Here is a 25,617-nt window from a genome sequence, read left to right as displayed (position 1 = left end):
TATTAAGCTTAGGAAGTTTGAGGGATACAGATGAATATCATATTCCCTTGGTATCCAGTAGGATGGGTTCCAGGACCCCCTGACAAATGCCAAAGTCTGCAGATGCTCAAGTACCTTATATAAAATGGAGAAATACAGTTGACCCTCGGTATCCACAGATGCGGAACCTGTAGATATGGAGGGATGACTGTATGTAAAAATAGATAGCACAAGGAATTAAAACCACATATTGCTATTGCTAAATATCTATTAGAATTTCTAAAACTAAAAAGAATGACTATATCAGGTCTGAAGGAAGAAAAAGAGAAGAGTATAACAGTAGCAAACTTCAACAACCCACTTTAAACAATGGATAAATCATACCAACAGAAAATCAATAAGGAAACATTAGACCTGTATTAAACTTTAGATCAAATGAATCTAACAGATACATACAGAACATTCCATCCAACAGCAGCAGAACATTCTTCTCAAGTGAACACAGAACATTCTCTGGGATAAATCATGTTAGACCACAAAACAAGTATTAGCAAACATTAAAAGAATGAAATCTGGGCTTCCCTCGTGGCGCAGTGGTTGAGAGTCCACCTGCCGATGCAGGGGACGCAGGTTCGTGCCCCAGTCCAGGAAGATCCCACATGCCACGGAGTGGCTAGGCCCATGAGCCATGGCCGCTGAGCCTGCGTGTCCGGAGCCTGTGCTCCGCAACGGGAGAGGCCACAACAGTGAGAGGCCCGTGTACAGCAAAAAAAATAAAAAATAAAAGAATGAAATCTTACCAAGTATCTTTCCTGCCCACAGTTGTATGAAAATAGAAATTGACAAGAGGAAAACTGAAAATTTCACAAACATGTGGAAATTAAATAACACACTCCTGGACAACCAGAGCATCAAAGAAAAAAATCAAAAAATATCTTCAGACAAGTGAAAATGGAAACAAGACACATGGGATGCAGCAAAAGCAGTTCTCAGTGGGAAGTTCATAGCAATTAATGCCTACATTAAGGAAAAAAGAAAGATCTCAAATAAACCACCAAAATTTACACATTGAGGGACTAGAAAAGAAAAAAAAAGCCCAAAGTTGGCAGAAAGAAGATAATAAAGATCAGAGCACAAATGAATAAAATAGAGAACAGGAAAATAACAGAAATGGTCAAAAAAACTAAAAGCTGTTTTTTTGAAAAGATTAACAAAGTTGACAAACATTTCTATAGACTTAACAAGATTATAAAATTATAAATAAAAAAGACATTACAACTGATACCACAGAAACATAAAGAGTCATAAGAGACTACTATGAACAATTATACACCAACAAATTAGACAACCTAGAATAAATTCCTAGGAACATATAACTGACTAAGACTGAATCATGAAAAAAGAAAATCTGGATAGAACAATAATGAGTAAAAAGATTAAATAAAAAATCTCCCAACAGTAACAACAAAAAAGCCGAGGACCAGATAGCTTCTCAGGCTTTAAATGTTTACCAAATGTTTCAAGAAGAATTAAACTCATTTTCTGAGGTAAGCATTACCCTTACACCAGGGCCAGACAAGGATACTACAGGAAAAGAAAACTACAAGCCAACATTTCTGATGAATATAGAGGCAAAAATTATCAAGAAAATACTAGCAAATCAAATTCAAAATCACATTAAAAGTATCATACACCAGGACTTCCCTGGCAGTCTAGAGGTTAAGACTCTGCCTTTCCAATGCAGGAGGTGCAGCTTCGATCCCTAGTTAGGGAACTAAGATCCCACATGCCACGCAGCACAGACAAAAAATTTAAAAAAAAAAATTTTTTTTTAAGTATCATTGACCCATACACCATAATCAACTGGGATTTATCACTGAAACGCAACATGGTTCAATGTAAAGAAATCAATAATTGTAATACACCTCACTAATGGAATGAAAGGTAAAAATCATGATTGTCTCAATAGATGCACAAAAAGCATTTAACTAAATTCAACATCTTTCGTAATAAAAATTCTCAACAAACTAGGAAGAGAAGGATTACACCTCAACATAAAAAAGGCCATATATAACAAGTCCACAGGTAACAACATACTCAAGGGTGAAAGGTTGAAAAAAGCTTTCCCTCTAAGATCAAGAGCAAGACAAGGATGTCCACTCTCATCACTTTTATTCAACATACTACTGGAAGCCCCAGCCAGATTAATTAGACAGGAAAAAGAAATAAAAGGCATCTAAATTGGAAATGAAGACATAAAACTATCTTCATTTGCAGATGACCTCATCGTATATATATATTGATACAAAATCCTGAAGACTTCACCAAAAATTTATTAGCACTAACAAATGACTTCAGTAGTTTCAAGATATATCATCAACAAACAAAAGCCAGTTGCATTTCTATATACTAACAATGAACTATCTGAAAAAGAAATAAAGAAAACAAGCCCATTTACAACAGTATCAACAACAATAAAATACTGAGAAATAAAGTTAACCAGGGAGGTGGAAGATCTATACACTGAAATCTGTATGACAAAGATGAGAAACACTGAAGAAAAAAACAAATAGAAAGACACGTTCATGTATGAAAAAAGTTAATATTATACTATACTACCCAAAAGCCATCTACAGATTTACGGCAATCCTTATCAAAATTCCAATAGCATTTTTCACAGAAATAGAAATCCTGAAGTTTGTATGGAACAACTCCCTTTTGCGAGAGTACCATAATCACAACTGACTGCTGGGCAATCATCTACAGAAAGACACTGAAAATCAGCAAAAGATACCCAGAATCCAAAGAAAAAGGAGAACCCCCAATGAGATGGTAAGAGGGGCGCAATCACAATAAAGTCAAATCCTGTAACTGCTAGGTGGGTGATTCACAAACAGAAGAATAAGTATACCTCAGAAGTCCACCCACTGGAGTGAAGGTTCTGAGCTCCACATCAGGCTCCCCAACCTGGGGGTCTGGCAATGGAAGGAGGAATTCCCAGAGAATCAGACTTTAAAAGCTAGCGGGATTTGATTGCAGGACTTCAACAGAACTGGGTAAAACATAGACTCCACTCTTGGAGGGCACAGACAAAATAGTGTGCACATCAGTACCAAGGGGGAAGGAGAAGTGACCCCATAGAAACTAAACCAGACCTACCTGCTAGTGTTGGAGGACCTATGCATAGGAGGGGGGTGGCTATGGCTTACCATAGGGACAAGGACACTGGCAGCAGAAGTTCTGGGAAGCACTCCCTGGCATGAGCCCTCCTGGAATCCACAATTAACCCCACCAAAGAGCTGGGTAGGCTCAAGTGCTAGGTCGCCTCAGGCCAAACAACCAACAGGGAGGGAACAGAGCCCCACCCATCAGCAGAAAAGTGGATTAAAGTTTTACTGAGCTCTGCCCATCAGAGCAACACCAAGCTCTTCCCACCACCAGGCGATCCCAGCAGGAAGTTTGCACAAGCCTCTTGTATATCCTGATCCACCAGAGGGCAGAGAGCAGGAGCAAGAAGAACTACAATTCTGCAGCCTGTGGAATGAAAACCACATTCACAGTAAGACAGACAATGAAAAGTAACAGGACTATGTACCACATAAAGGAAAAAGATAAAACCCCAGAAAAACACTAAATGAAGTAGAGATAGGAAACCTTCCAGAAAAAAAATTCAGAATAATGATATTACTTATCATCGATCTATCAATGATCCAGGACCTCAGAAAAATAATGGAGGCAAATATCGAGAAGATACAAGAAATATTTAACAAAGACATAGAAGAACTACAGAACAAACACCTAGAAGAATTAAAGAACAAACAGAGATGAACAAGACAATAAATGAAATGAAAAATACACTAGAGGGAATCAATAGTAGAATAACTGAGGGAGAAGAATGGATAAGTGACCTGGAAGCCAGAATGGTAGAATTTACTGCCACAGAAGAGAATAAAGAAAAAAGAATAAAAAGAAATGAAGACAGCTTAAGAGACCCTGGGACAACATTGAACACACCAACATTCGCAACATAGGGGGGTCCCAGAAAGAGAAGAGAGAGAGAAAGGACCCAAGAAAATATTTCAAGAGGTTACAGTCAAAAATTCCCTAACATTGGAAAGGAAATAGCCACCCACGTCCAGGAAGTGCAGAGAGTCCCAGGCAGGATAAACCCAAGCAGAAACATGCCAAGACACACAGTAATCAAACTAACAAAAATTAAAGAAAAAAAATTATTAACAGCAATAAGGGAAAAATGACAACATACAACTCCCAAAAGATTAACAGCTGATTTCTCAGCAGAAACTCCAAAAGCCAGAAGGGACTGGCACGATATATTTAAAGTAATGAAAGGGAAGAACCTAAAACCAAGATTACTCTACCCAGCAAGGATCTCATTCAGATTTGATGGAGAAATCAAAAGCTTTACAGACAAGCAAAAGCTAAGAGAATTCAGCACCACCAAACCAGCTCTACAACAAATGCTAAAGGAACTTCTCTAAGTGGGAAACACAAGCGAAGAAAAGGACTTACAAAAACAAACACAAAACAATTAAGAAAATGATCAAAGGAACATACATATTGATAATTACCTTAAACATGAATGGATTAAATGCTCCAACCAAAAGACACAGGCTCGCTGAATGGATACAAACACAAGACTCATATATGCTGTGTACAAGAGACCCACTTCATACCTAGGGATACACACAGACTGAAAGTAAGGGGATGGAAAAAGATATTCCATCCAAAAGGAAATCAAAAGAAAGCTGGAGTAGCAATATTCATAAAAGAAAAAATAGACTTTAAAATAAAGACTACTAAAAGAGACAAGGAAAGACACTACATAATGATCAAGGGATCAATCCAAGAAGAAGATATAACAATTGTAAATATTTATGCACCCAACATAGGAGCACCTCAATATGTAAGTCAAATGCTAACAGCTATAAAAGGGGAAATTGACAGTAACACGATAATAGTAGGGGACTTCAACACTCCACTTTCCCAATGGACAAGTCATCCAAAATGACAATAAATAAGGAAACACAAGCTTCAAATGACACATTAGACCAGATGGACTTAATTGATATTTATAAGACATTCCATCCAAAAAAAGCAGATTACAGTTTCTTCGCAAGTGCACGTAGAACATTCTCCAGGATAGATCACACTTGGGTTACAAATCAAGTCTTGGTAAATTTAAGAAAACTGAAATCATATCAAGCATCTTTTCACACCACAACACTATGAGATTAGAAATAAATTACAGGGAAAAAAATGTAAAAAAAATCATATAGAGGCTAAACAATATGTTACTAAATAACCAAGAGATCACTGAAGAAATCAAAGAGGAAAATAAAAAATACCTACAGACAAATGACAACAAAAACACTATGAACCAAAACCTACGGGATGCAGCAAAACCAGTTCTAAGAGGGAACTTTATAGCAATACAATCCTACCTCAAGAAACAAGAAAAATCTCAAATAAACAATCTAACATTACACTTAAAGGAACCAGAGAAAGAACAAACAAAACCGAATGTTAGTAGAAGGAAAGAAATCATAAAGATAGGAGCAGAAATAAATGAAATAGAAAGAAAGAAAACAATAGCAAGGATCAATAAACCTAAAAGCTGGTTCTCTGAGAAGATAAACAAAATTGATAAACTTTTAGCCAGACTGAAATCAATAAAATTAGAAATGGAAAAACAGTTACAACGGACACCACAGAAATACAAAGCATCATAAGAGACTACTATAAGCAATCTATGCCAATAAAATGGACAACCTGGAAGAAACAGACGAATTCTTAGAAAGGTATAACCTTCCAAGACTGAACGAGGAAGAAATAGAAAATATGAACTGGTCAATCACAAGCATGAAACTGAAACTGTGATGAAAAATCTTTAATCACACAAAAGTCCAAGACCAGACCCCTTCACAGGTGAATTCTCTCAAACATTCAGAGAAGAACTAACACTCATCCTTCTCAACTCTTCCAAAAAAAGAACCTAGGTGTTTGTCAACAGATGAATGGATAAATATGATAAACACATACACCCATGCACACAATGGAATATTTTTCAGCCACAAAATTGAAGGAAATCCTGACGTTTGCAACAATGTGGATGAATGCTGAGGGTGAGATAAAGAATGACAGATACTGTATGATGTCACTTATATGTGGAATCTAAACATGCTCAACTGATAGAAACAGAGAGTAGACTGGTGGTTGCCAGAGGCTGGAAGGTGGAGGAAATGAGATGTTCAGAAAGTATAAACTACCAGTTATATAAGGAATGTTCTGGGATCTAATGTACAGCATGGTGTTTACAGGTAGCAATATTGTGCTGTATACTTGAAAGATGCTAATAAAGTAAATATTAAATGTTCTCACCACCACCACAACAACAACAAAATGGAAATTATGTGAAGTGATAAATGTGTTAACTAAGCTTATTGTGGTAATCATTTTGCAATATATATGTGTATCAAATCATTACATTTTACACATTAAATTTATACATTTATATATGTAAATTATATCTCAATAAAGATGGGGAAAAAAATAGAGTAGAAGGATACCCATGAAACTAAAACAAGTGGTTATGTGTTTTAGGGAACAGAAAAAAATGGGGAAGACAGGAACAGGAGTGAGAGCCACACTTCTCAATGTATACTTTTTTGTTGTTAATTTATTGTATTTATTTTGGCTGTGTTGGGTCTCAGTTGCAGAACGTGAGATCTTCATTGTAGTATCCAGGATCTTTCATTGCGGTGCACGGGCTTCGCTCTATAGTTGTGGCATGCAGGCTCTAGAGCATGCAGGCTCAGTAGTTGTGGTGCACAGGCTCTCTAGCTATGGCACATGGGCTCAGTAGTTACAGCACGCAGGCTCTCTAGTTGTAGCACACGGGCTCTAGAGCGCATGGGCTCAGTAGCTGTGGCACGTGGGCTTAGCTGCCCCATGGCATGTGGGATCTTAGTCCCCTGACCAGGGATCGAACCCACATCCCATGCACTGGAAGGTAGTCTTAACCACTGGACCAGCAGGGAAGTCCCTCAATGTGTATTTTTTTATATAGTTTATTTTTGTACCATGAGAAGGCATCACCTATTTTAAAAAATGCAAAATAAAAATAAGGACAAACATTTTTTTAGTATGCAAGCAGAAAAGATATCCTTAAGCTTGTAAGAAAACTTTATGTTCCACTCATCCTTAGAAAAATATTTGAGAAAATACTCAGTAAAACCTGAAAGTAAATTCAAAACTGGAAAGGCACAGAATCCACAGCTTGTAAAACTTCAGAATACCACAAAGGCAGTTATACATTATGCAAGAATCCATCTGAAATTAACACTAGAAAATTCTCCTTTGAGTAAGGAGAAAGACTTGACCTTACTTCCTTAAAGAAAGACATAAAATCCAATACGTAACACACGCTTTGTCTCTTCGATAAACACTTCATAAGTGTCAAATATGTGGTAGGCACTCTCCTAGACACTAGACAAAGAAAATAAATTTATGAAGATATATTTGGTGTCCAGAGTGCTAGAGTAGAGGGAGGCAGGTGAGCAGACTATGAACAAATAAATAAATGTATAATTATAATGTCAGTACTATGGTGAAAAAAACAGAAGAAAGAGAAAGATACTGATGAGGAGTGAGGAGTTATTAGGGTGGTCAGGAAAAGCGTCTCCGATAGGTTAACAGTTAGAGCTAAATGAAATGACGAGGTAAGCTTCAAAGATATGTGAGGAAGAAAGTTCTAGGCAAAAAACAAAATACGTAAGTAAGAGGTGTACTAGGTGCATTTAAAGAAACAGCAAAAAGATGAGTATGACTAAAACAAATATGTATAACAGAGAATACAGCAAGGGATGAAATGGAAAAGAAGGCAAGTGCCAAATCATGTAGGGTCTCTGAAGCAATAAGGCCTTTGGATTTACTATACGTAAGCCAGAAACCCATTAGAGAGTTTTGAGCAGCTGAGTGTGCTCATCTATAAAACAGAGGATATATTATATAATTTTCTTCCTATTCTCTCCTTATTGTGAAGAGCTTAACGAAAACTAAGACATATACATATGTATAAGACATTAACACTGTTTACTGAATTTTGACTTTTAGAATAAATACACTGACAAATTTAAGAAAATAACAATGGCTACAGAATAGGAGGCAAATGAAATAAACACTGACAATACAAAAGCATAAATAGCTGAAAAAGGTGTGAAATAGAAATAGGAAGGTGGAAGAAGGGTAAAAGCCTTAAATATATTTTACAGAATGGGGATTCAAGAAATACTGTTTATGAATGACAGGAAAACAAAAAGACGCTTAAGTATGTTGTTTAAAATTAAAGTGACAGCTGGAGAGACTGAGAACAGTAAATAAATTTTTGAGAAGCTTACATCTTAGACTATTGTATAAATTAGTTAATTCCTCTTCTACCATAACAGGAAATCAATGGACAACACCCGAAGTTCACACTTCAAGAAAGACCAATATAACACTATCACACAGAAATGAAAGAAATTACCAGAAGATCTGAAATAAAACATGATTAAAAGAGGCTGCTTAAGGAGGATAAGAACAGAATAAGGGAGTGCAGTACATTTCTATTTCTTTTTGTTATGATCGTTTTGTTTTGGTTTTTTGTGGTTTTTTGCGGTACAAGGGCCTCTCACTGCTGTGGCCTCTCCCTTTGGGGAGCACAGGCTCTGGACGCACAGGCCCAGCAGCCACGGCTCACGGGCCCAGCCGCTCCATGGCACATGGGATCCCCCAGGACCAGGGCACGAACCCGCATCCCCTGCATCGGCAGGTGGACTCCCAACCACTGCGCCACGAGGGAAGCCCTGTTATGATCCATTTTTAACCATAAGCATCAGGGGATCCTAAAGAGTGGTGCTAAGGTTTAAATTAAATAATATATATTGATACCTAAAGTGTATTTACAGCATAATTATAATACCACAACTGTGAACAGGAAAAAAGATAACATTTTGGAGGATAGGACTATAGATAATTTTCCCCTCTTTGCTTAAGTTTTAAATGTTTGAATCCTTGGAGTTAAGGCCTAGACCCTCTTTTCAGTTTGCAATTTCTTTCCATGTGCTCTTTCTACTCTCATGTTTTTAATTAGTAGCTACAGCACTGTTTCCCAAAGTATGATCCACAGATCACCTAGATTAAAATCACCTAAAGTGTTGATTAGAATACAGATTCCAGGGACTTCCCTGGTGGTGCAGTGGTTAAGAATCTGCCTGCCAACCAAGTACCTTTTTGGACCACAACACTATGAGACTAGTTATCAATTACAGGAGAAAAACTGTAAAAAATGAAAACATACGGAGGCTGAACAATATGCTACTAAACAACTAAGAGATCACGGAAGAAATCAAAAAAGAAATCAAATAAATACCTAGAAACAAATGACAACAAAAACACAACAACCTAAAACCTATGGGATGCAGCAAAAGCAGTTCTAAGAGGGAAGTTTATAGGAATACAATCCTACCTCAAAACACAAGAAAAAAATCAAATAAACAACCTAACCTTACACCTAAAGCAATCAGAGAAAGAGGAACAAAAAAACCCCCGAAGTTAGCAAAAGGAAAGAAATCATAAAGATCAGATCAGAAATAAATGAACAAGAAATGAAGGAAACTATAGCAAAGATCAATAAAACTAAAAGCTGGTTCTTTGAGAAGATAAACAAAATTGATAAACCATTAGACTCATCAGGAAATAAGGGAGAAGACTCAAATCAACAGAATTAGAAATGAAAAAGGAGAAGTAACAACAGACACTGCAGAAATACAAAGGAGCATGAGAGATTACTAAAAGCAACTATATGCCAATAAAATGGACAACCTGGAAGAAATGGACAAATTCTTAGAAAAGTACAATCTTCCAACACTGAACCAGCAAGGACTAGAAAGTATGAACAGACCATTCACAAGCACTGAAATTGAAACTGTGATTAAAAATCTTCCAACAGGGCTTCCCTGGTGGCGCAGTGGTTGGGAGTCCGCCTGCCGATGCAGGGGACACGGGTTCGTGCCCCGGTCCGGGAAGATCCCACATGCCGCAGAGCGGCTGGGCCCGTGAGCCATGGCCGCTGAGCCTGCGCGTCCGGAGCCTGCGCTCCGCAACGGGAGAGGCCACAACAGTGAGAGGCCCGTATACCAGAAAAAAAAAAAAAAAAAAAACTTCCAACAAACAAAAAGCCCAGGGCCACATGTCTTCACAGGCAAATTCTAACAAACATTTAGAGAAGAGCAATCACCTACATTTCTAAAACTCTTCCAAAATACAGAAGAGGGAGGAACACTCCCAAACTCGTTCTGTGAGGCCACCATCACCCTGATACCAAAACCAGACAAAGATACCACAGAAAAAGAAAATTACAGGCCAATATCACTGATGAACATAGATGCAAAAATCCTCAACAAAATACTAGCAAACAGAATCCAACAGCACATTAAAAGGATCATACACCATGATCAACTGGGGTTTATCCCAGGAATGCAAGGATTCGTCACTATATGCAAAACAATCAATGTGGTACACCATATTAACAAATTGAAGGATAAAAACCATATGATCATCTCGATAGATGCAGAAAAAGCTTTTGACAAAATTCAACACCATTTATGATAAAAACTCTACAGAAAGTGGGCATAGAGAGAACCGACCTCAAAATAATAGAAGCCATATATGACAAACTCACAGCCAACATCATTCTCAATGGTGATAAACTGAAAGCATTTCCTCTAAGATCAGGAATGAGACAAGGCTGACCACTTTCACCACTATTATTCAAAATAGTTTGGGAAGTATTAGCCATGGCAGTCAGAGAAGAAAAAGAAATAAAAGGAATCTAAATTGGAAAAGAAGAAAGAGTGTCACTGTTTGCAGATGACATGATCTATACATAGAAAATCCTAAAGATGACACCAGAAAACTACTAGAGCTGATCAATGAATTTGGTAAAGTAGCAGGATACAAAATTACTGCACAGAAATCTGTTGCATTCCTACACACTAAAAACGAAAAATCAGAAACGGAAATTATGGAAACAATCCCATTTACCACTGCAACAAAAAGAATAAAATACCTAGGAATAATCTACCTGAGGCAAAAGACCTGTACACTGAAATCTATAAGACACTGATGAAAGACATTAAAGACCATACAAACAGATGGAAAGATATACCATGTTCTTGGATTAGAAGAATCAATATTGTGAAAATGACTATATTACTCAAAGCAATCTATAGATTCAGTGCAATCCCTATCAAACTACCAATGGCATTCTTCACTGAACTAGAACAAAAAATTTTACAGTTTGTATGGAAACACAAAAGACCCCAAATAGCCAAAGCAATCTTGAGAAAGAAAACATAGCTGGAGGAATCAGGCTCCCTGACTTCAGACTACACTGCAAAGCTACAGTAATCAAGACAGTATGGTACTGGCACAAAAACACTATATCAATCAATGGAATAGGATAGAAAGCCCAGAGATAAACCCACACACATATGGTCACCTTACCTTTGATAAAGGAGGCAAGAATATACAATGGAGAAAAGACAGCTTCTTCAATAAGTGGTGCTGGGAAAACCGGACAGCTATAGGTAAAAGAATGAAATTAGAACACTTCCTAACACCATACACAAAAATAAACTCAAAATGGATTAAAGACCTAAAAGTAAGACCAGACACTATAAAACTCTTAGAGGAAAACATAGGCAGAACACTCTATGACATAAATCACAGCAAGATCCTTCTTGACCCACCTCCTAGAGTAACAGAAATAAAATCAAAAATAAACAAATGGGACCTAATGAACCTTAAAAGCTTTTGCACAGCAAAGGAAACCATAAACAAGAGAAAAAGACAAACCTCGGAATGGGAGAAAATATTTGCAAACGAAGCAATGGACAAAGGATTAATCTCCAAAACATACAAGCAGCTTATGCATCTCAGTATCAAAAGAAGAAACAACCCAATCCAAAAATGGGCAGAAGACCTAAACAGACATTTCTCCAAAGAAGACACACAGATTGCCAACAAACACATGAAAAGATGTTCAACGTCACTAATCATTAGAGAAATGCAAATCAAAACCACAATGAGGGGGCTTCCCTGGTGGCGCAGTGGTTGAGAGTCCACCTGACGATGCAGGGAACACGGGTTCGTGCCCTGGTCCGGGAAGATCCCACATGCCACGGAGCGGCTGGGCCCGTGAGCCATGGCCACTGAGCCTGCATGTCCGGAGGCTGTGCTCCGCAACGGGAGAGGCCACAGCAGTGAGAGGCCCTCATACCACAAAAAAAAAAAAAAAAAAAAAAAAAAAACCCCACAATGAGGTATCACCCCACACGGGTCAGAATGGCCATCATCAAGAAATCTACAAACAATAAATGCTGGAGAGGGTGTGGAGTAAAGGGAACCCTCCTGCACTGTTGGTGGGAATGTAAATTGATATAGCCACTATGGAGAACAGTATGGAGGTTCCTTAAAACACTGAAAATAGAACTACCTAATAACCCAGCAATCCCACTACTGGGCATATACCCTGAGAAAACCATAATTCAAAAAGAGTCATGTACCACAAAGTTCACTGCCGCACTATTTACAATAGCCAAGACATGGAATCAACCTAAATGTCCATTGACAGACAAATGGATGAAGAAGATGTGGCACCTATATACAATGGAATATTACTCAGCCATAAAAAGGAACAAATTGAGTAATTTGTAATGAGGTGGACGGACCTAGAGCCTGTCATACAGAGTGAAGTAAGTCAGAAAGAGAAAAACAAATACCATACGCTAATGCAGATATAAGCAATCTAAAACCTAGTGGGAGGAACAGGAATAAAGACGCAAATGTAGAGAACAGACTTGAGGACACAGAGGGGGAAGGGGAAGCTGAGACGAAGTGAGAGAGTAGCACTGACATATACACACTACCAAATGTGAAACGGATGGCTAGTGGGAAGCTGCTGCATAGCGCAGGGAAATCAGCTCGATGCTTTGCAATGACCTAGGGGGGTGCAATAGGAATGGTGGGAAGGAGGCTCAAGAGGGAGGGGATATGGGGATATATGTATACGTGCAGCTGATTCACTGTTTTGTACAGCAGAAACTAACACAACATTATAAAACAATTACACACCAATAAGAATGTTTAAAAAAAAAGAGATTTTTAAACAATGGGGGAAATATGATTATGGACTGTGTATTAGATGATACCAAAAATATACTATCTAGTTAAATTATATAATGCCATTTTGATTACATTAAAAAATGTCCATTACTTTTAGCTTACATACAGAGGTGAAATGACTTCACATCTGAGATTTGATTTAAAATACTTCAGCGAAGAGGAGAAAAAAAATGAAATGGAAAAAGAAAATGTGCCAAAATCTTGATTAACTGCTAAATACAGGTCCTGAGTATATGAAAAGCATGATTAAAGGTTTTTTTAAATAAATAAATAAATAAATTTATTTATTCATTCATTCACTCATTTATGTTTGGCTGCGTTTGGTCTTCGTTGCTGCACGTGCGCTTCTCATTGCAGTGGCTTCTCTTGCTGCAGAGCACGGGCTCTAGGCACATGGGCTTCAGTAGTCGTGGCACGCGAGCTCAGTAGTTGTGGCTTATAGGGTCTAGAGCACAGGCTCAGCAGTTGTTGCACACAGGCTTAGTTGCTCCGCAGCATGTGGGATCTTCCCAGACCATGGCTTGAACCCATGTCCCTTGCATTGGCAGACAGATTCTTAATCACTGTGCCACCAGGAAAGTCCAATGTCTGAAGTTTTCCTAACAAAACCTTACAAGGGTTTTGTTTTGACCCTGTTAAATTTGGGGTGCTATTAGACATGCAACTGGGAATGTTAACTAGAGAGTTATATATATAAATCTTGAGTTCTGGGAAGAAGTGGAAAGTTGGAAGTCATGTTTTTCAGCCATGGGACTAAACAAAATCACTTAGAAAAGTGAAGAGAAAACAGGGTGGGAGGAACCAAGATAGAATGTTGGCACATCCAACATTTGAAGGTGAAGAAGTGGAGGAGTCAGGGAAGAAGACGGAGAAGATGCAACAAGTCAATGAGATAGAAAGAAAACCAAGAGAGTGTGGTGTTAGCAAAATCCAAGGGAATAAATATTTCAAAAAAAGAAAATGTATTCAACCAATGTCTAAAGTTTCTAAGAAGTGACCACTAGATTTGGAGACATGAAGATCACTAGTGACTGTCACAAAAGCAGTACCAATAGAGTGAAAGAGATGAAAACCTTTTGATAATGTTAGAAAACTCATCATTCTTTAAAAAAATCTCCCATATGCTTTTCTAAATTCAAAGTATACTTTTACATTTTAATGTAATACTTAATTCTCCCATTTTCTTATACTTAGTCCAATCTCTTTTGGGAGGACTGGGGGTAGTTCCTCAAACATCTGAACACTTAGTATTAAAGTCCTTCATAGTTGAGAATTAACTATTACTTACACAGCCATCATGCACATTCAGGGTTGCTTCAAGTTTTAATCTTTGGATAAATTCTCTTCTTCCTGTTTAAAAAGAAAGAACTAAATAAATCATACAATTTACTGCTTAGACAAGTGTAACACTGTTAAGAGCCTAGGAACTGTCATGAGGTAGAGTCAAGCTCTAATTTTAACTCCTCCATTTACAGGCTGAGTGACATTGGGCAAATTAACTCCTCCTTAGCCCTAGTTTCCTCATTAGAGTACCTACCTACCTCATGTGGTTATTAAGTGATTCAAGGAGAGAAAGGGCTTAGCACAGTATCTGGAACCACAATAAAAACTTAAATGTTCCCTTCATTCATCCATTCATTCAACAAATATATTGCATACTTACTCCATTCCAGGTCGTGTTCTAGGAGCTAGGGATACAATGGTAAAATAAAAGAGAAAAAGATCCCTGACTCTAGTTAGCTTAATGAAAGACAATAAACAATATGTGACTTAGTAAAAACGCTATATGGAAAAATAAAGCAGAGAAAGGAGATAAGAGAAGACTGGAGATGGGGAATAGGGTTTTCAATTTTTAAAAGGGTGGCAAACAGTGTTTTAGAAGATGCCACCTATTTTTAAACACATCTCAATTTCAGAAATGCTAAAATACTTAAAAGTTCATTTCACAGTAATGAAATGTGAGAGCAAAAAAATTAAATCAGCCTAAATATCCATCAATAGCAGAAAAGTTATAATACTTCAAAAATACAATAAATTCCTCCTTTGAAAAAGAGAAATTATGTTTCTTTAAGAAATGAATCATCTTTACCAAAAATGGACCAAAAAGCTTCATGTTTATTCAGAAGCTGTAATGAAAGGAAGCCGAATATATGACAAAGAACAGTAATTAGCTAAGTAATCAGGCTGATGAAATTTCAAAATTATATTTGACTATGCTCTCTATATACTGTCACAAGGGACTCTATTATGTTTTCTTGCATTCAACGTAAAGAGCAAGACCTTCTTGAAGCCAGACTGTTTTCTCTGTCCTTGCCTGTAACTGGTAAGATGGCTAGATAATGGATGAACATGTGGGTTAAAGATTTTGCGTGTGTTCGGGTGGGGTATGGTTCCTAAACTTATTGGATTAAAACAACCTGCAGAAATTCAGCAAAGTATTTTCAAGAATTAGGTTATACCTTATATAATTAACTTTTCAAATCTGTTTTTCAGTTTTAAAAAGATGCTAACTAGTAAACAGAAAAAAATTTTTTTAATCTTTTCCTTTTGGCCATCAACAGTTATGGTAATCCTACTGAGTTATAAATTAAGAGTTAAGGAAAAAGTATTCAAATTAACAACAGGACAGTAATTAAAATTCATTAAAATGCTAAGAAAAAAGTATTAAAAATTATTTTCCAAATTTTTAAAATCTGGGCTTGACAACATGGCTGTAGCCATTTCCAACTAGAGAAAATGGTAGTGCAACGAGAGAATAGAAGACAAAGTGAGTAATTTGAGCAAGATTTCTTACATATGAACTTGTAAATAAAAACATGTACTGAGACACGATAGAGACAAGACAGCTCCTAAATGATATTTTTATATGTGACTTAGGAGATCAAAATGATTGTATTGCGCTTCCCTGGTGGCGCAGTGGTTAAGAATCCGCCTGCCAATGCAGGGGACACAGGTTCGAGCCCTGGTCCAGGAAGATCCCACATGCCGCGGAGCAACTAAGCCCGTGCACCACGACTACTGAGCCTGTGCTCTAGAGCCCGCGAGCCACAACTACTGAAGTCTGCATGCCACACTACTGAAACCCGCGTGCCTAGAGCCCATGCTCCACAACAAGAGAAGCCACCGCAATGAGAAGCCCACGCACCACAACAAAGAGTAGCCCCTGCTCACCACAACTAGAGAAAAGCAGCAACGAAGACCCAACACAGCCAAAAATAAATAAATAAATTTATTTTTTTTTAAAATTGTATTGCCCCACATTCCATAAAATGGGCTTCTGGAACAACCTAGTATAAACCTCCTCTACCCATTTGGTAATTAAATGCACTACACCAAGAAATAGGAGCTGAGGGCTTCCCTGATGGCGCAGTGGTTGAGAATCCGCCTGCCGATGCAGGGGACACGGGTTCGTGCCCCGGTCTGGGAAGATCCCACATGCCGCGGAGCGGCTGGGCCCGTGAGCCATGGCCGCTGAGCCTGCGCGTCCGGAGCCTGTGCTCCGCAAGGGAGAGGCCACAACAGTGAGGCCCGCCACACAAAAATTAAAAAAAAAAAAAAAAAAAAGAAATAGGAGCTGAAAGCTAGGATAAAAATAAGAACTATAAGTTTAAAAAAAAAAAAACTGAGTCCTCTCAAATTAAAATAAAAATAAACTCATGCGTATTATCAAGAACTGTGATGAGTCTGGCCTACTTGCAAACTAACAAGCTACCTGCCACCATTTCATAGATGCTAGCAAAAGACACAGGACTTCTGAGTCAGAGGCAAAGGATTTTACTCCTCAAGGAGAATGAGCTTCAGGTTCACATTGGTTCCCCTTGTCCCCCAATTCCCACAGAGCAATGCAGAGGGGTCTGGGGGGATACTGCACATGCAATGGGTTTGAATCACAGCTGGGGAACCCTGAACTGAAGGAACGCAAATCTTATATCAAGCAAATCTGCTTAACCTTTGTCCCAAAGGAAAACATTATCTTTATTATTCTGGACAGTAAATAAATCTGCCCTCTGCTCCACAGGGAGCTATTATATCTCCCAAGTCTGTTCCCTGAAAAGAGAGTGCAGAACAAAGCAGCCAGTGCCTCTGCTCACAACATGTGCAGAAATACAAAAGAGACATGGAGAACTGTCTCCCAACAATTACCCATTTGTTATGGATGAATTTACCTATCACTGAGGCTTTCTCTCCAAGTCTTTCTTGCAGCCCAAGCTGCCTCATTTAATTCCGTCTCTTTTACAGTCTATTCTATATTAATAGATTGTAATCTCCATAAAAAAAACCACTCTTGTTCACTCAAGTATCCTAAGTGCCTAGAACAGTGCCTAAGACAAAGGAGGCACTCAATATACATTCCTGGATCAGTGAGTAAATGAACAGGCTCATAATACTGATTCTGTTCTTCGTCATGTTTTCACTCAATAATACAAGGTGAACATCTTTCACTGGCAATAAGTACAGACATATTGCTCATTTTTAATGGCTCTGTAACTTATGAAACAGCTTCATAACTTATTTATTCAAGTACCTATCTCCGTTATTAGACTGAGATGCTTCTGACAAGAAATGTTAGGCTTAAATCTAACTTGGAACATACTACACATACACTGGGCAAAACTTAACATCTCAGGGCCTTAGTTCTACATTTGTAAAAATTTTATATTTGATGGGAATAATACCATCAACAGGCTTACTGTCTGGAATAAATTAAGTAGCATATGCAAAACTCATAGATGTGACTGATCTACTATAGACACTTAAGATTCGTTCTCTCCCTATGTACACATGGGATTGTTCTAAGTTAATATTGTCTGAAAAGAGAGAAAATGATTTTTTTGTTTGTTTTTGTTTTGTGTTTAGGCCGCACTGTGTAGCACGTGGGATCTTAGTCCCCCGACCAGGGATCAAATCCGTGCCCCCTGCACTGGGAATGCGGAGTCTAACCACTGGACCACCAGGGAAGTCCCGAGAGAAAATGATTTTTTTTAAATGACTTCATTAAGGAGTTGGGGTAACTTCAACTGGTTAAGAGAAAAGAATTAAGGCTACTGATATTGAGAAACAGAGATGGAACAGCACTTTAACAAAACTTTTCACTTTACTTGACTCTATTGCTCCTTTGAGCAACTTCTCTTTAAGGCCAAACTTCCTAGTCAATTACAAATGCTGCCATCTGTAGCTCATTGTCAGGTCTTCCTTTTCCTGAACTGTCTGTTTTGCCCCCTCCTATTCACTGGTTTTGTTCTCAGAAATCATGGGGTATCAGTAAATTCAATGGTCTCCTTCAAGGCACATTTTTCATAACCTCATAGCAGTAGCTGTCATGGGTAAATGCTGTCTCCTTGACATAATCTTCTTTGGTTCCCAAGACATCTTGCCAGATAACCAGGAGAACTGAAAATTAAAGTGTAACAAACTCTGAGGAGAGAAAGAACACAGAACTGTTTTACCTTTGACAAAGAACAGGACAAAGAGGTGACTGCAATCAAAATGTGTAAGAAGAAAACAGTAAAAACTCAAATGAATGTTTGAAGGCCAAATGTAGGCTAGAGACACAGTTTAGAATCTCTAGGATCCTAGGCACAGAGACAATCTACATTCAATCACCAGCTCTTTTCCATGAGCCTCCTCCAAGTACTCAAAAGACACACTGAAAACAACAGGAAGCCTGAGAGAGTCCCTGTCTGGTAAGACTTAAAAAGGAAACTCCAATCACTTTTCAGGCCCTTCTCTCATGGGAAGCAAAAGTCTTAAGCCACTGGGGAAGCCCTAGCTAAAAAGAGCCTCAGCAAAGGTCCACTAGCTTTAAGAGAGGCAGGAAACCCTCACGTCCATTTCAGGCAAAGGCAACTGCCTTCAGGAAAGGAAAGAAGTATAAACTGCCTATCCTTAAGGGAGGGACAGGAATCCCCCTCCCATCCCTACCAAGAGCCTTACAATGAACAACAAGCAGCAGTTAAGTGTGGTGGCTTTGAAATGTATCAACTCACAATGAACCATGTTCCCCAGAATTTTTTCCCTGTATGTTTCATGTTACTTGAATTAACAGTCATATTTGCACAAGATTGGTGGGTGGAAGTAAAGCAACAGCAATACTGATTTTTATTAATGCTTATATTGTTTATATACATTGTTACTCGTCTGGCTCACCTCGTTAGAATGGGGAGCAACTAGGCCTATAACCGTCCTGCCTACCGATAGATTCTCTTTTAGGTTCTTGGAATACTAGGCCAATTTGTCTTTAGGTCCATGACAAAGGGTACCAGTTTCTCCTAAAAAAACACCTACATCTGTAAGACTGAAGACAGTGAGAACTGGCACAGATCTTATGTTTTCATGGGTTCAGGCTTGTCCTTCCTATCCCCAATTTACCATCATCCTTTCCCAACTGTCTGTCCTGAGGATGTCAAGCCCCAGCAAAAGACATGAAGAAAACAACTTTACAGAGACAGTTTAATGAGTTCCCACAACTACACAAAGTCAAATACCAGTAACACATCTTTGTGTGTATGTTTGTATATCTCCTAGTAATTCTGCTTCTTTGATTGAACTCATTCATGATTAACATTTTCAGCAAACTAGCAACACAGGGAAACTTCCTCAATCTGGTAAGCACTAATAAAAGACCTAAAATATATCATATTTCATGGTGAAGGACTGAATGCTTCCCACTTAAAATCAGGACAATACAAGGAAGTCCACTCTCATCACTATTATTAAACACAGTCCTGGAAGTATTAGACATTGGAATAATGTTTAAAAAAAAAAGACACATAGTTTGGAAAGGAAGAAATAAAACAGTCCCTATTGAAAGATGACATGATTTTCCACATAGAAAATCTCCTGGGATATACCCAGAAACCTCTGAGAATTAATAAGTAAGTTTTGCAAGATCACAGCATATAAGATCAACACACAAAAAAAATCACACTGTTACATACTAACAATGAATGGGTAGAAGCTGAACTTAAACACAATACATTTGGGCTTCCCTGGTGGCACAGTGGTTAAGAATCCGCCTGCCAATGCAGGGAGCATGGGTTTCAGCCCTGGTCCGGGAAGATCCCACGTGCTGTGGAGCAACTAAGACCATGTGCCACAACTGCTCAGCCTGCACTCTAGAGCCCGCGAGCCACATTACTGAAGCCCACATGCCTAGAGACCATGCTCTGCAACAAGAGAAGCCACCACAATGAGAAGCCCATGCACCACAGCGAAGAGTACCTCCCGCTCTCCGCAACTGGAGAAAGCCTGCACGCAGCAACAAAGACCCAACTCAGCCATAAATAAATAAATAAATAGATAGATTTATTTTTTAAAAAACAATACATTAATAATTGCTCAGAATAAAATTAAATATTTAGACATAAACATCAAAATATGCTGAAGATGTATATCCTGATAATTATAAAATGCTGATGAAAGAAACCAAAGAACTAAATAACTGGAGTGATGTACTGTGTTTATGGATCAGAAAACTCAACATAGTAAAAATGTCAGTCCTTCCCAAACTGATATGTGAATCCAATGCAATTCCTATAAAAATCCCAGCAAAGCACTTCCCTGGTGGTGCAGTGGTTGAGAATATGCCTGCCAATGCAGGGAACACGGGTTCGAGCCCTGGTCTGGGAAGATCCCACATGCTGCGGAGCAACTGGGCCCATGAGCCACAATTACTGAGCCTGCACGTCTGGAGCCTATGCTCTGCAACAAGAGAGGCCGCGACAGTGAGAGGCCCGTGCATCGCAATGAAGAGTAGCCCCCACTTGCCACAACTAGAGAAAGCCCTCGCACAGAAACGAAGACCCAACACAGCCATAAATAAATAAAATTGGCCCTGGTTGTTAAAAAAAAAAAAAAAAAAAAAATCCCAGCAAGGTATTTTGGAGATAAGGACAACCTTACTCTAAAATTCACATAAAAAGGCAAAAGACATAGAAGAGCTAAAACAATTTTGAAAAAGAATTATTGAGGGGAGAAAACATCACTTAACTTGATGTAAAAACTTACTATATAGCTACAGTAAGCAAAACAGTATGGTATTTACAAAGGGACAGATACACAGATCAATGCAAGAGAATAGAGAACACTGATTAGATACACAAAAATGTGCCCAACTGATTTTTAATAAAGGTGCAAAAGCAATTCAATGGAGCAAATACAGAGTTTTAAACAAATGGTGCTAGGGCAAGTGGACATTCATAAGCACAAAAATGAACTTCAAGGTAAATCACATACCTCATACAAAAATTAACACAAAATGGACGCCGGACTTAAACAAAAATATAAGACTATAAAACTTCAGGGAAAAAACATAAGAGGTAATCTCCAGGACCTAGGGTTAAGTTAAGAGTGTTTACACATCAGACCAAAAGCATAATCCATAAAAGAAAAAAACTGATAAACTGGACCTCTCCAAAGTTAAAAACCTTTACTCTGCAAAAGACTCTATGAAAAGAAGAAAAAGACAAACTACACACTGGGAGAAAATATTTGCAAACTGCATCTGATGAAGGACTATTACCTAAACTATATAAATAAGTCTCAAAAAACAACAGTGAAGAAACAACAGTGAGAGACATGAAAATATCCCCTCTGAGCACCAACAACCAGCTGTGTTGGGACCTGGCCTTACCTGCCATCTGGCCAGCATCAGCCCAGGACTCCTGCACTGCACAGCCAGCCATACCAGGACCTGGCCCCAGCCACAAGCAACTGGAAGCCTCTGCACTATGCAGGGCCCCACAGCCAAGTGGGCTGGGAGCCAGCTCCATGTACCAGAGTGCCACAGCAATCAGCCCCACCACAACAAAAGGGCCCACATAGCCCAGACAGGGGGTACCCCTAGGTCATACAACTCTGGTGACCTGAGGGGAGTGTACTTATCCCACAAGCTGCACAGCACGACCAAAAAAAAAAAAGAAGATATAACAATTGTAAATATATTTGCACCTAACATAGGAGCACATAAATACATAAACCAAATATTAACAAACATAAAGAAATTGACAGTAACATAATATTACTAACACTCCACTTACATCAACGGATAGATCAACCAGACAGAAAATCAATAAGGAAACACTAACTTTAAACAACATATCAGGGACTTCCCTAGTGGTCCAGAGGTTAAGAATCCGCCTCCTAATACAGGGGACGCAGGTTCAATCCCTGGTTGGGGAACTAATATCCCACTTGCCATGAGGCAACTAAGCCTGCACTCTCTAGACCCGTGCACCACAACTAGAGAGCCCACATGCCACAACTACTGAGCCCACATGCTACGGGGCCCACATGCCACAACTAGAGATCCCCATGTACAACTACTGAGCCCACGCGCTCTAGAGCCCACACGCCACAACAAAAGATCCCACATTCTGCAACTAAGACCCGATGCAGCCAAATAAATAAATAAATAAATAAACATTTTACAAAATGGTTAAGATAAATGTTCTGTGTATCTTACCGCAGTAAATTTTTTTAAAAAATCAAATCAGACGAACTTAATAGATATAGAAAGAACATTCCATTAAAAAGCAACAGAATACACATTCTTCCCAAGTACACATGGAACATCTCAAGGATAGAGCACAAGCTGGGCCACAAAGCAAGTCTCAATAAATCTTAAGACTGAAATCATACCAAACACCTTTTCTGACCATAACACTATGAGCCTAGAAATCAACTATAAAGAGAGAAACTGCAGACACAAAATACACATGGAGGCTAAACAACATGCTACTAAACAACCAATGGATCACTGATTAAATCAAAGAGAAAATCCAAAAATACCTTGAAACAAATGAAAATGGAAACACACTGATCCAAAATCTATAGGACTTAGCACAAGCAGTTCTAAGAGAGAAGTTTATAGCAATACAAGCCTAGCTCAAACAACCTAACTTTACACCTAAAGCTACTAGAAAGATAACAAACAAAACCCACAGTTAGCATAAGGGAAGAAATAATAAACAGCAAAATAAGTGAAATAAAAACTAAAAGATCAATAGAAAAGACCAATGAAACTAAGAGCTGGTTCATTGAAAAGATAGACCAAATTGATAAACCTTTAGCTACACACATCAAGAAACAAAGAGAAGGTCCAAATCAATAAAATCAGAAATGAAAAAGGAGAAATACGAAGGATCATAAGAAATTACTATGAAAAACTATGTACCAATAAAATGCACAACCTAAAAGAAACCGACAAATTCCTAGGAATGTACAATCTCCCAAGACTGAATCAGGAAGAAATAGAAAACCTGAACAGACCAATTACCAGTAATGAAACTGAGTCAATAACCAAAAAACTAAGAATAAGCAAAAGTCCAGGACCAGACAGCCTCACAGGTAAATTCTACCATTTAAAGAAGAGCTAATACCTATCCTCAAACTATTCAAAAAAACTAAAGAGGAAGGACTTCTGAACTCATTCTATAAAGCCAGCATCACCCTGATACCAAAAAAAAAAAAAAAAAAAAACACACAAGAAAGGAAATTACAGGTGAATATCACTGATGAACACACATGCAAAATTCCTCAACAAAATACTAGCAAATCAAATTCAACAATACATTATATGGATCATACACCATATTCAAATGGGATTTATCCCAAGAATGCAAGGATGATTCAATATCTGCAAATCAATCAGTGTGATACACCATATTAACAAATTGAAGAATAAAAATCATATGATCATGTGATCATCTCCATAGATGCAGAAAAAGCTTTTGACAAAATTCAATATTCATTTATGATAAAAATCCTCAACAAAATAGGTATAAAGAGAACACACCTCCACATAATAAAGGCCCACTTTACTGACAAGTCCACAGCTAACATCACACTCAACAGTGAAAAGCTGAAAGCATTTTCCCTAAAATCAGGAATGAGACAAGGATGCCCACTCTTGGCATTTTTATTCAACATAGTACTGGATGTCCCAGACACAGCAATCAGACAAGAAAAAGAAATAAAAGGAATCCAAATTGGAAAGGAAGAAGTAAAACTGTCACAGTTTGCAGATGACCTGATACTACATATGGAAAGTCCTAAAGATACACCAAAACACTATAAGAATGAATGAATTCAATATAGTTACAGATAAAAAATTAATATATAGAAATCTCTTGTTTCTATGTAGTAACAATAAACTACCGAAAGGAGAAATTCAGCAAAAAATCCCATTTACAATTGCATCAAAATGAATAAAACACTTAGGAATAAATCTAACCAAGGAGGTAAAAGACTCAGAAAACTATAAAACGCTGATAAAAGAAATTGACAATGACACAATTGGAAAGATATACTGAGTTTGTGGATTGGAAGAATTAATAATGTTAAATGTTTACACTACCCAAGGCAAGCTATAGATTCAATGCAATTACTATCAAAATACCAATGGCATTTTTCATAGAACTAGAATAGATAATTCTAAAATTTCTATGGAAACACAAAATACCCCAAATAACCAAAACAATCTTTAGTAAGAACAAAGCTGGAGGTATAACACTCCTTGATTTCAAACTATACTACAAGCTAAAGCAAATAAACAGTATGGTACAGGCACAAAACCAGACACACAGATCAACGGAACAAAATAGAAAACCTAGAAACGAACCCACACGTACATTGTCAATCAATCTACGACAAAGGAGGCAAGAGTACAGAATGAAGGGAAAGGTAGCCTCTTCAATAAATGGTATTGGGAAAACTGGACAGCTACATGCAAAAGTATCAAACTGAACAAACTTTCTCACATCATACACAAAAATTCAAAATGAATTAAAGACTTAAATGTGAGACCTGAAACCATAAAACTTCTAGAAGAAAATATAGGTGGTATGCTCTTTGACCTCAGTCTAAGTAATATTTTTTTATATGTCTCCTCAGCAAGGGAAACAAAAGCAAAAATAAATAAATGGGAGTACATCAAACTAAAAAGCTTTCTGCACAGTAAAGGAAACTATCTACAAGACTAATAGACCACCAATTAAATGTTAGAAGATTTTTGCAAACAATATATTTCATAAGGGGTTAATATCCAAAATACACCAAGAACTCATACGATGCAATATCAAAACAAAACCTGAGGGACTTCCCTCGTGGCGCAGTGGTTAAGAATCAGCCTGCCAGCGCAGGAGACATGGGTTCAATCCCTGGTCTGGGAAGATCCCACATGCTGCGGAGCAGCTAGGTCTGTGTGCCACAACTACTGAGCCTGCGCTCTAGAGCCCACGAGCCACAACTACTGAGCCTGCATGCCACAACTACTGAAGCCCATGTGCCTGGAGCCCATGATCCGCAACAAGTGAAGCCACTGCAGTGAGAAGCCCACGTGCCACAATGAAGAGTAGCCCCCACTCGCTGCAACTAGAGAAAGCCCGTGCAGAG

At 38.2% G+C, this 25,617-nt stretch overlaps 1 protein-coding gene across 18 annotated transcripts in view; it reads right to left on the bottom strand.

Moving 5' to 3' along the window:
• DCAF6 (DDB1 and CUL4 associated factor 6) overlaps positions 1-25,617 on the bottom strand; it is a 168,918-nt gene that overhangs the window by 130,734 nt on the left and 12,567 nt on the right. For 8 of the 18 annotated variants that reach the window (XM_067030148.1, XM_067030157.1, XM_059073311.2 and 5 more), the window contains exon 2: positions 14,513-14,574. The exons of 5 other annotated variants lie outside the window; for them this stretch is intronic. In XM_067030148.1, coding sequence (XP_066886249.1) covers positions 14,513-14,574 — 62 coding nt within the window. Of the gene's footprint in view, positions 1-11,544; positions 11,622-14,512; positions 14,575-25,617 lie in introns of all 18 variants that reach the window. 5 more of the 18 variants (XM_067030201.1, XM_067030242.1, XM_067030231.1 and 2 more) reach the window with 1 other exon arrangement.

Source organism: Kogia breviceps, chromosome 1, assembly GCF_026419965.1.
Source record: "Kogia breviceps isolate mKogBre1 chromosome 1, mKogBre1 haplotype 1, whole genome shotgun sequence".
Classification (NCBI taxonomy): Eukaryota; Metazoa; Chordata; class Mammalia; order Artiodactyla; family Physeteridae; genus Kogia; species Kogia breviceps.
Note: the sequence above shows the minus strand (reverse complement) of the source record. Positions and strands in the feature narration are given on the sequence as shown.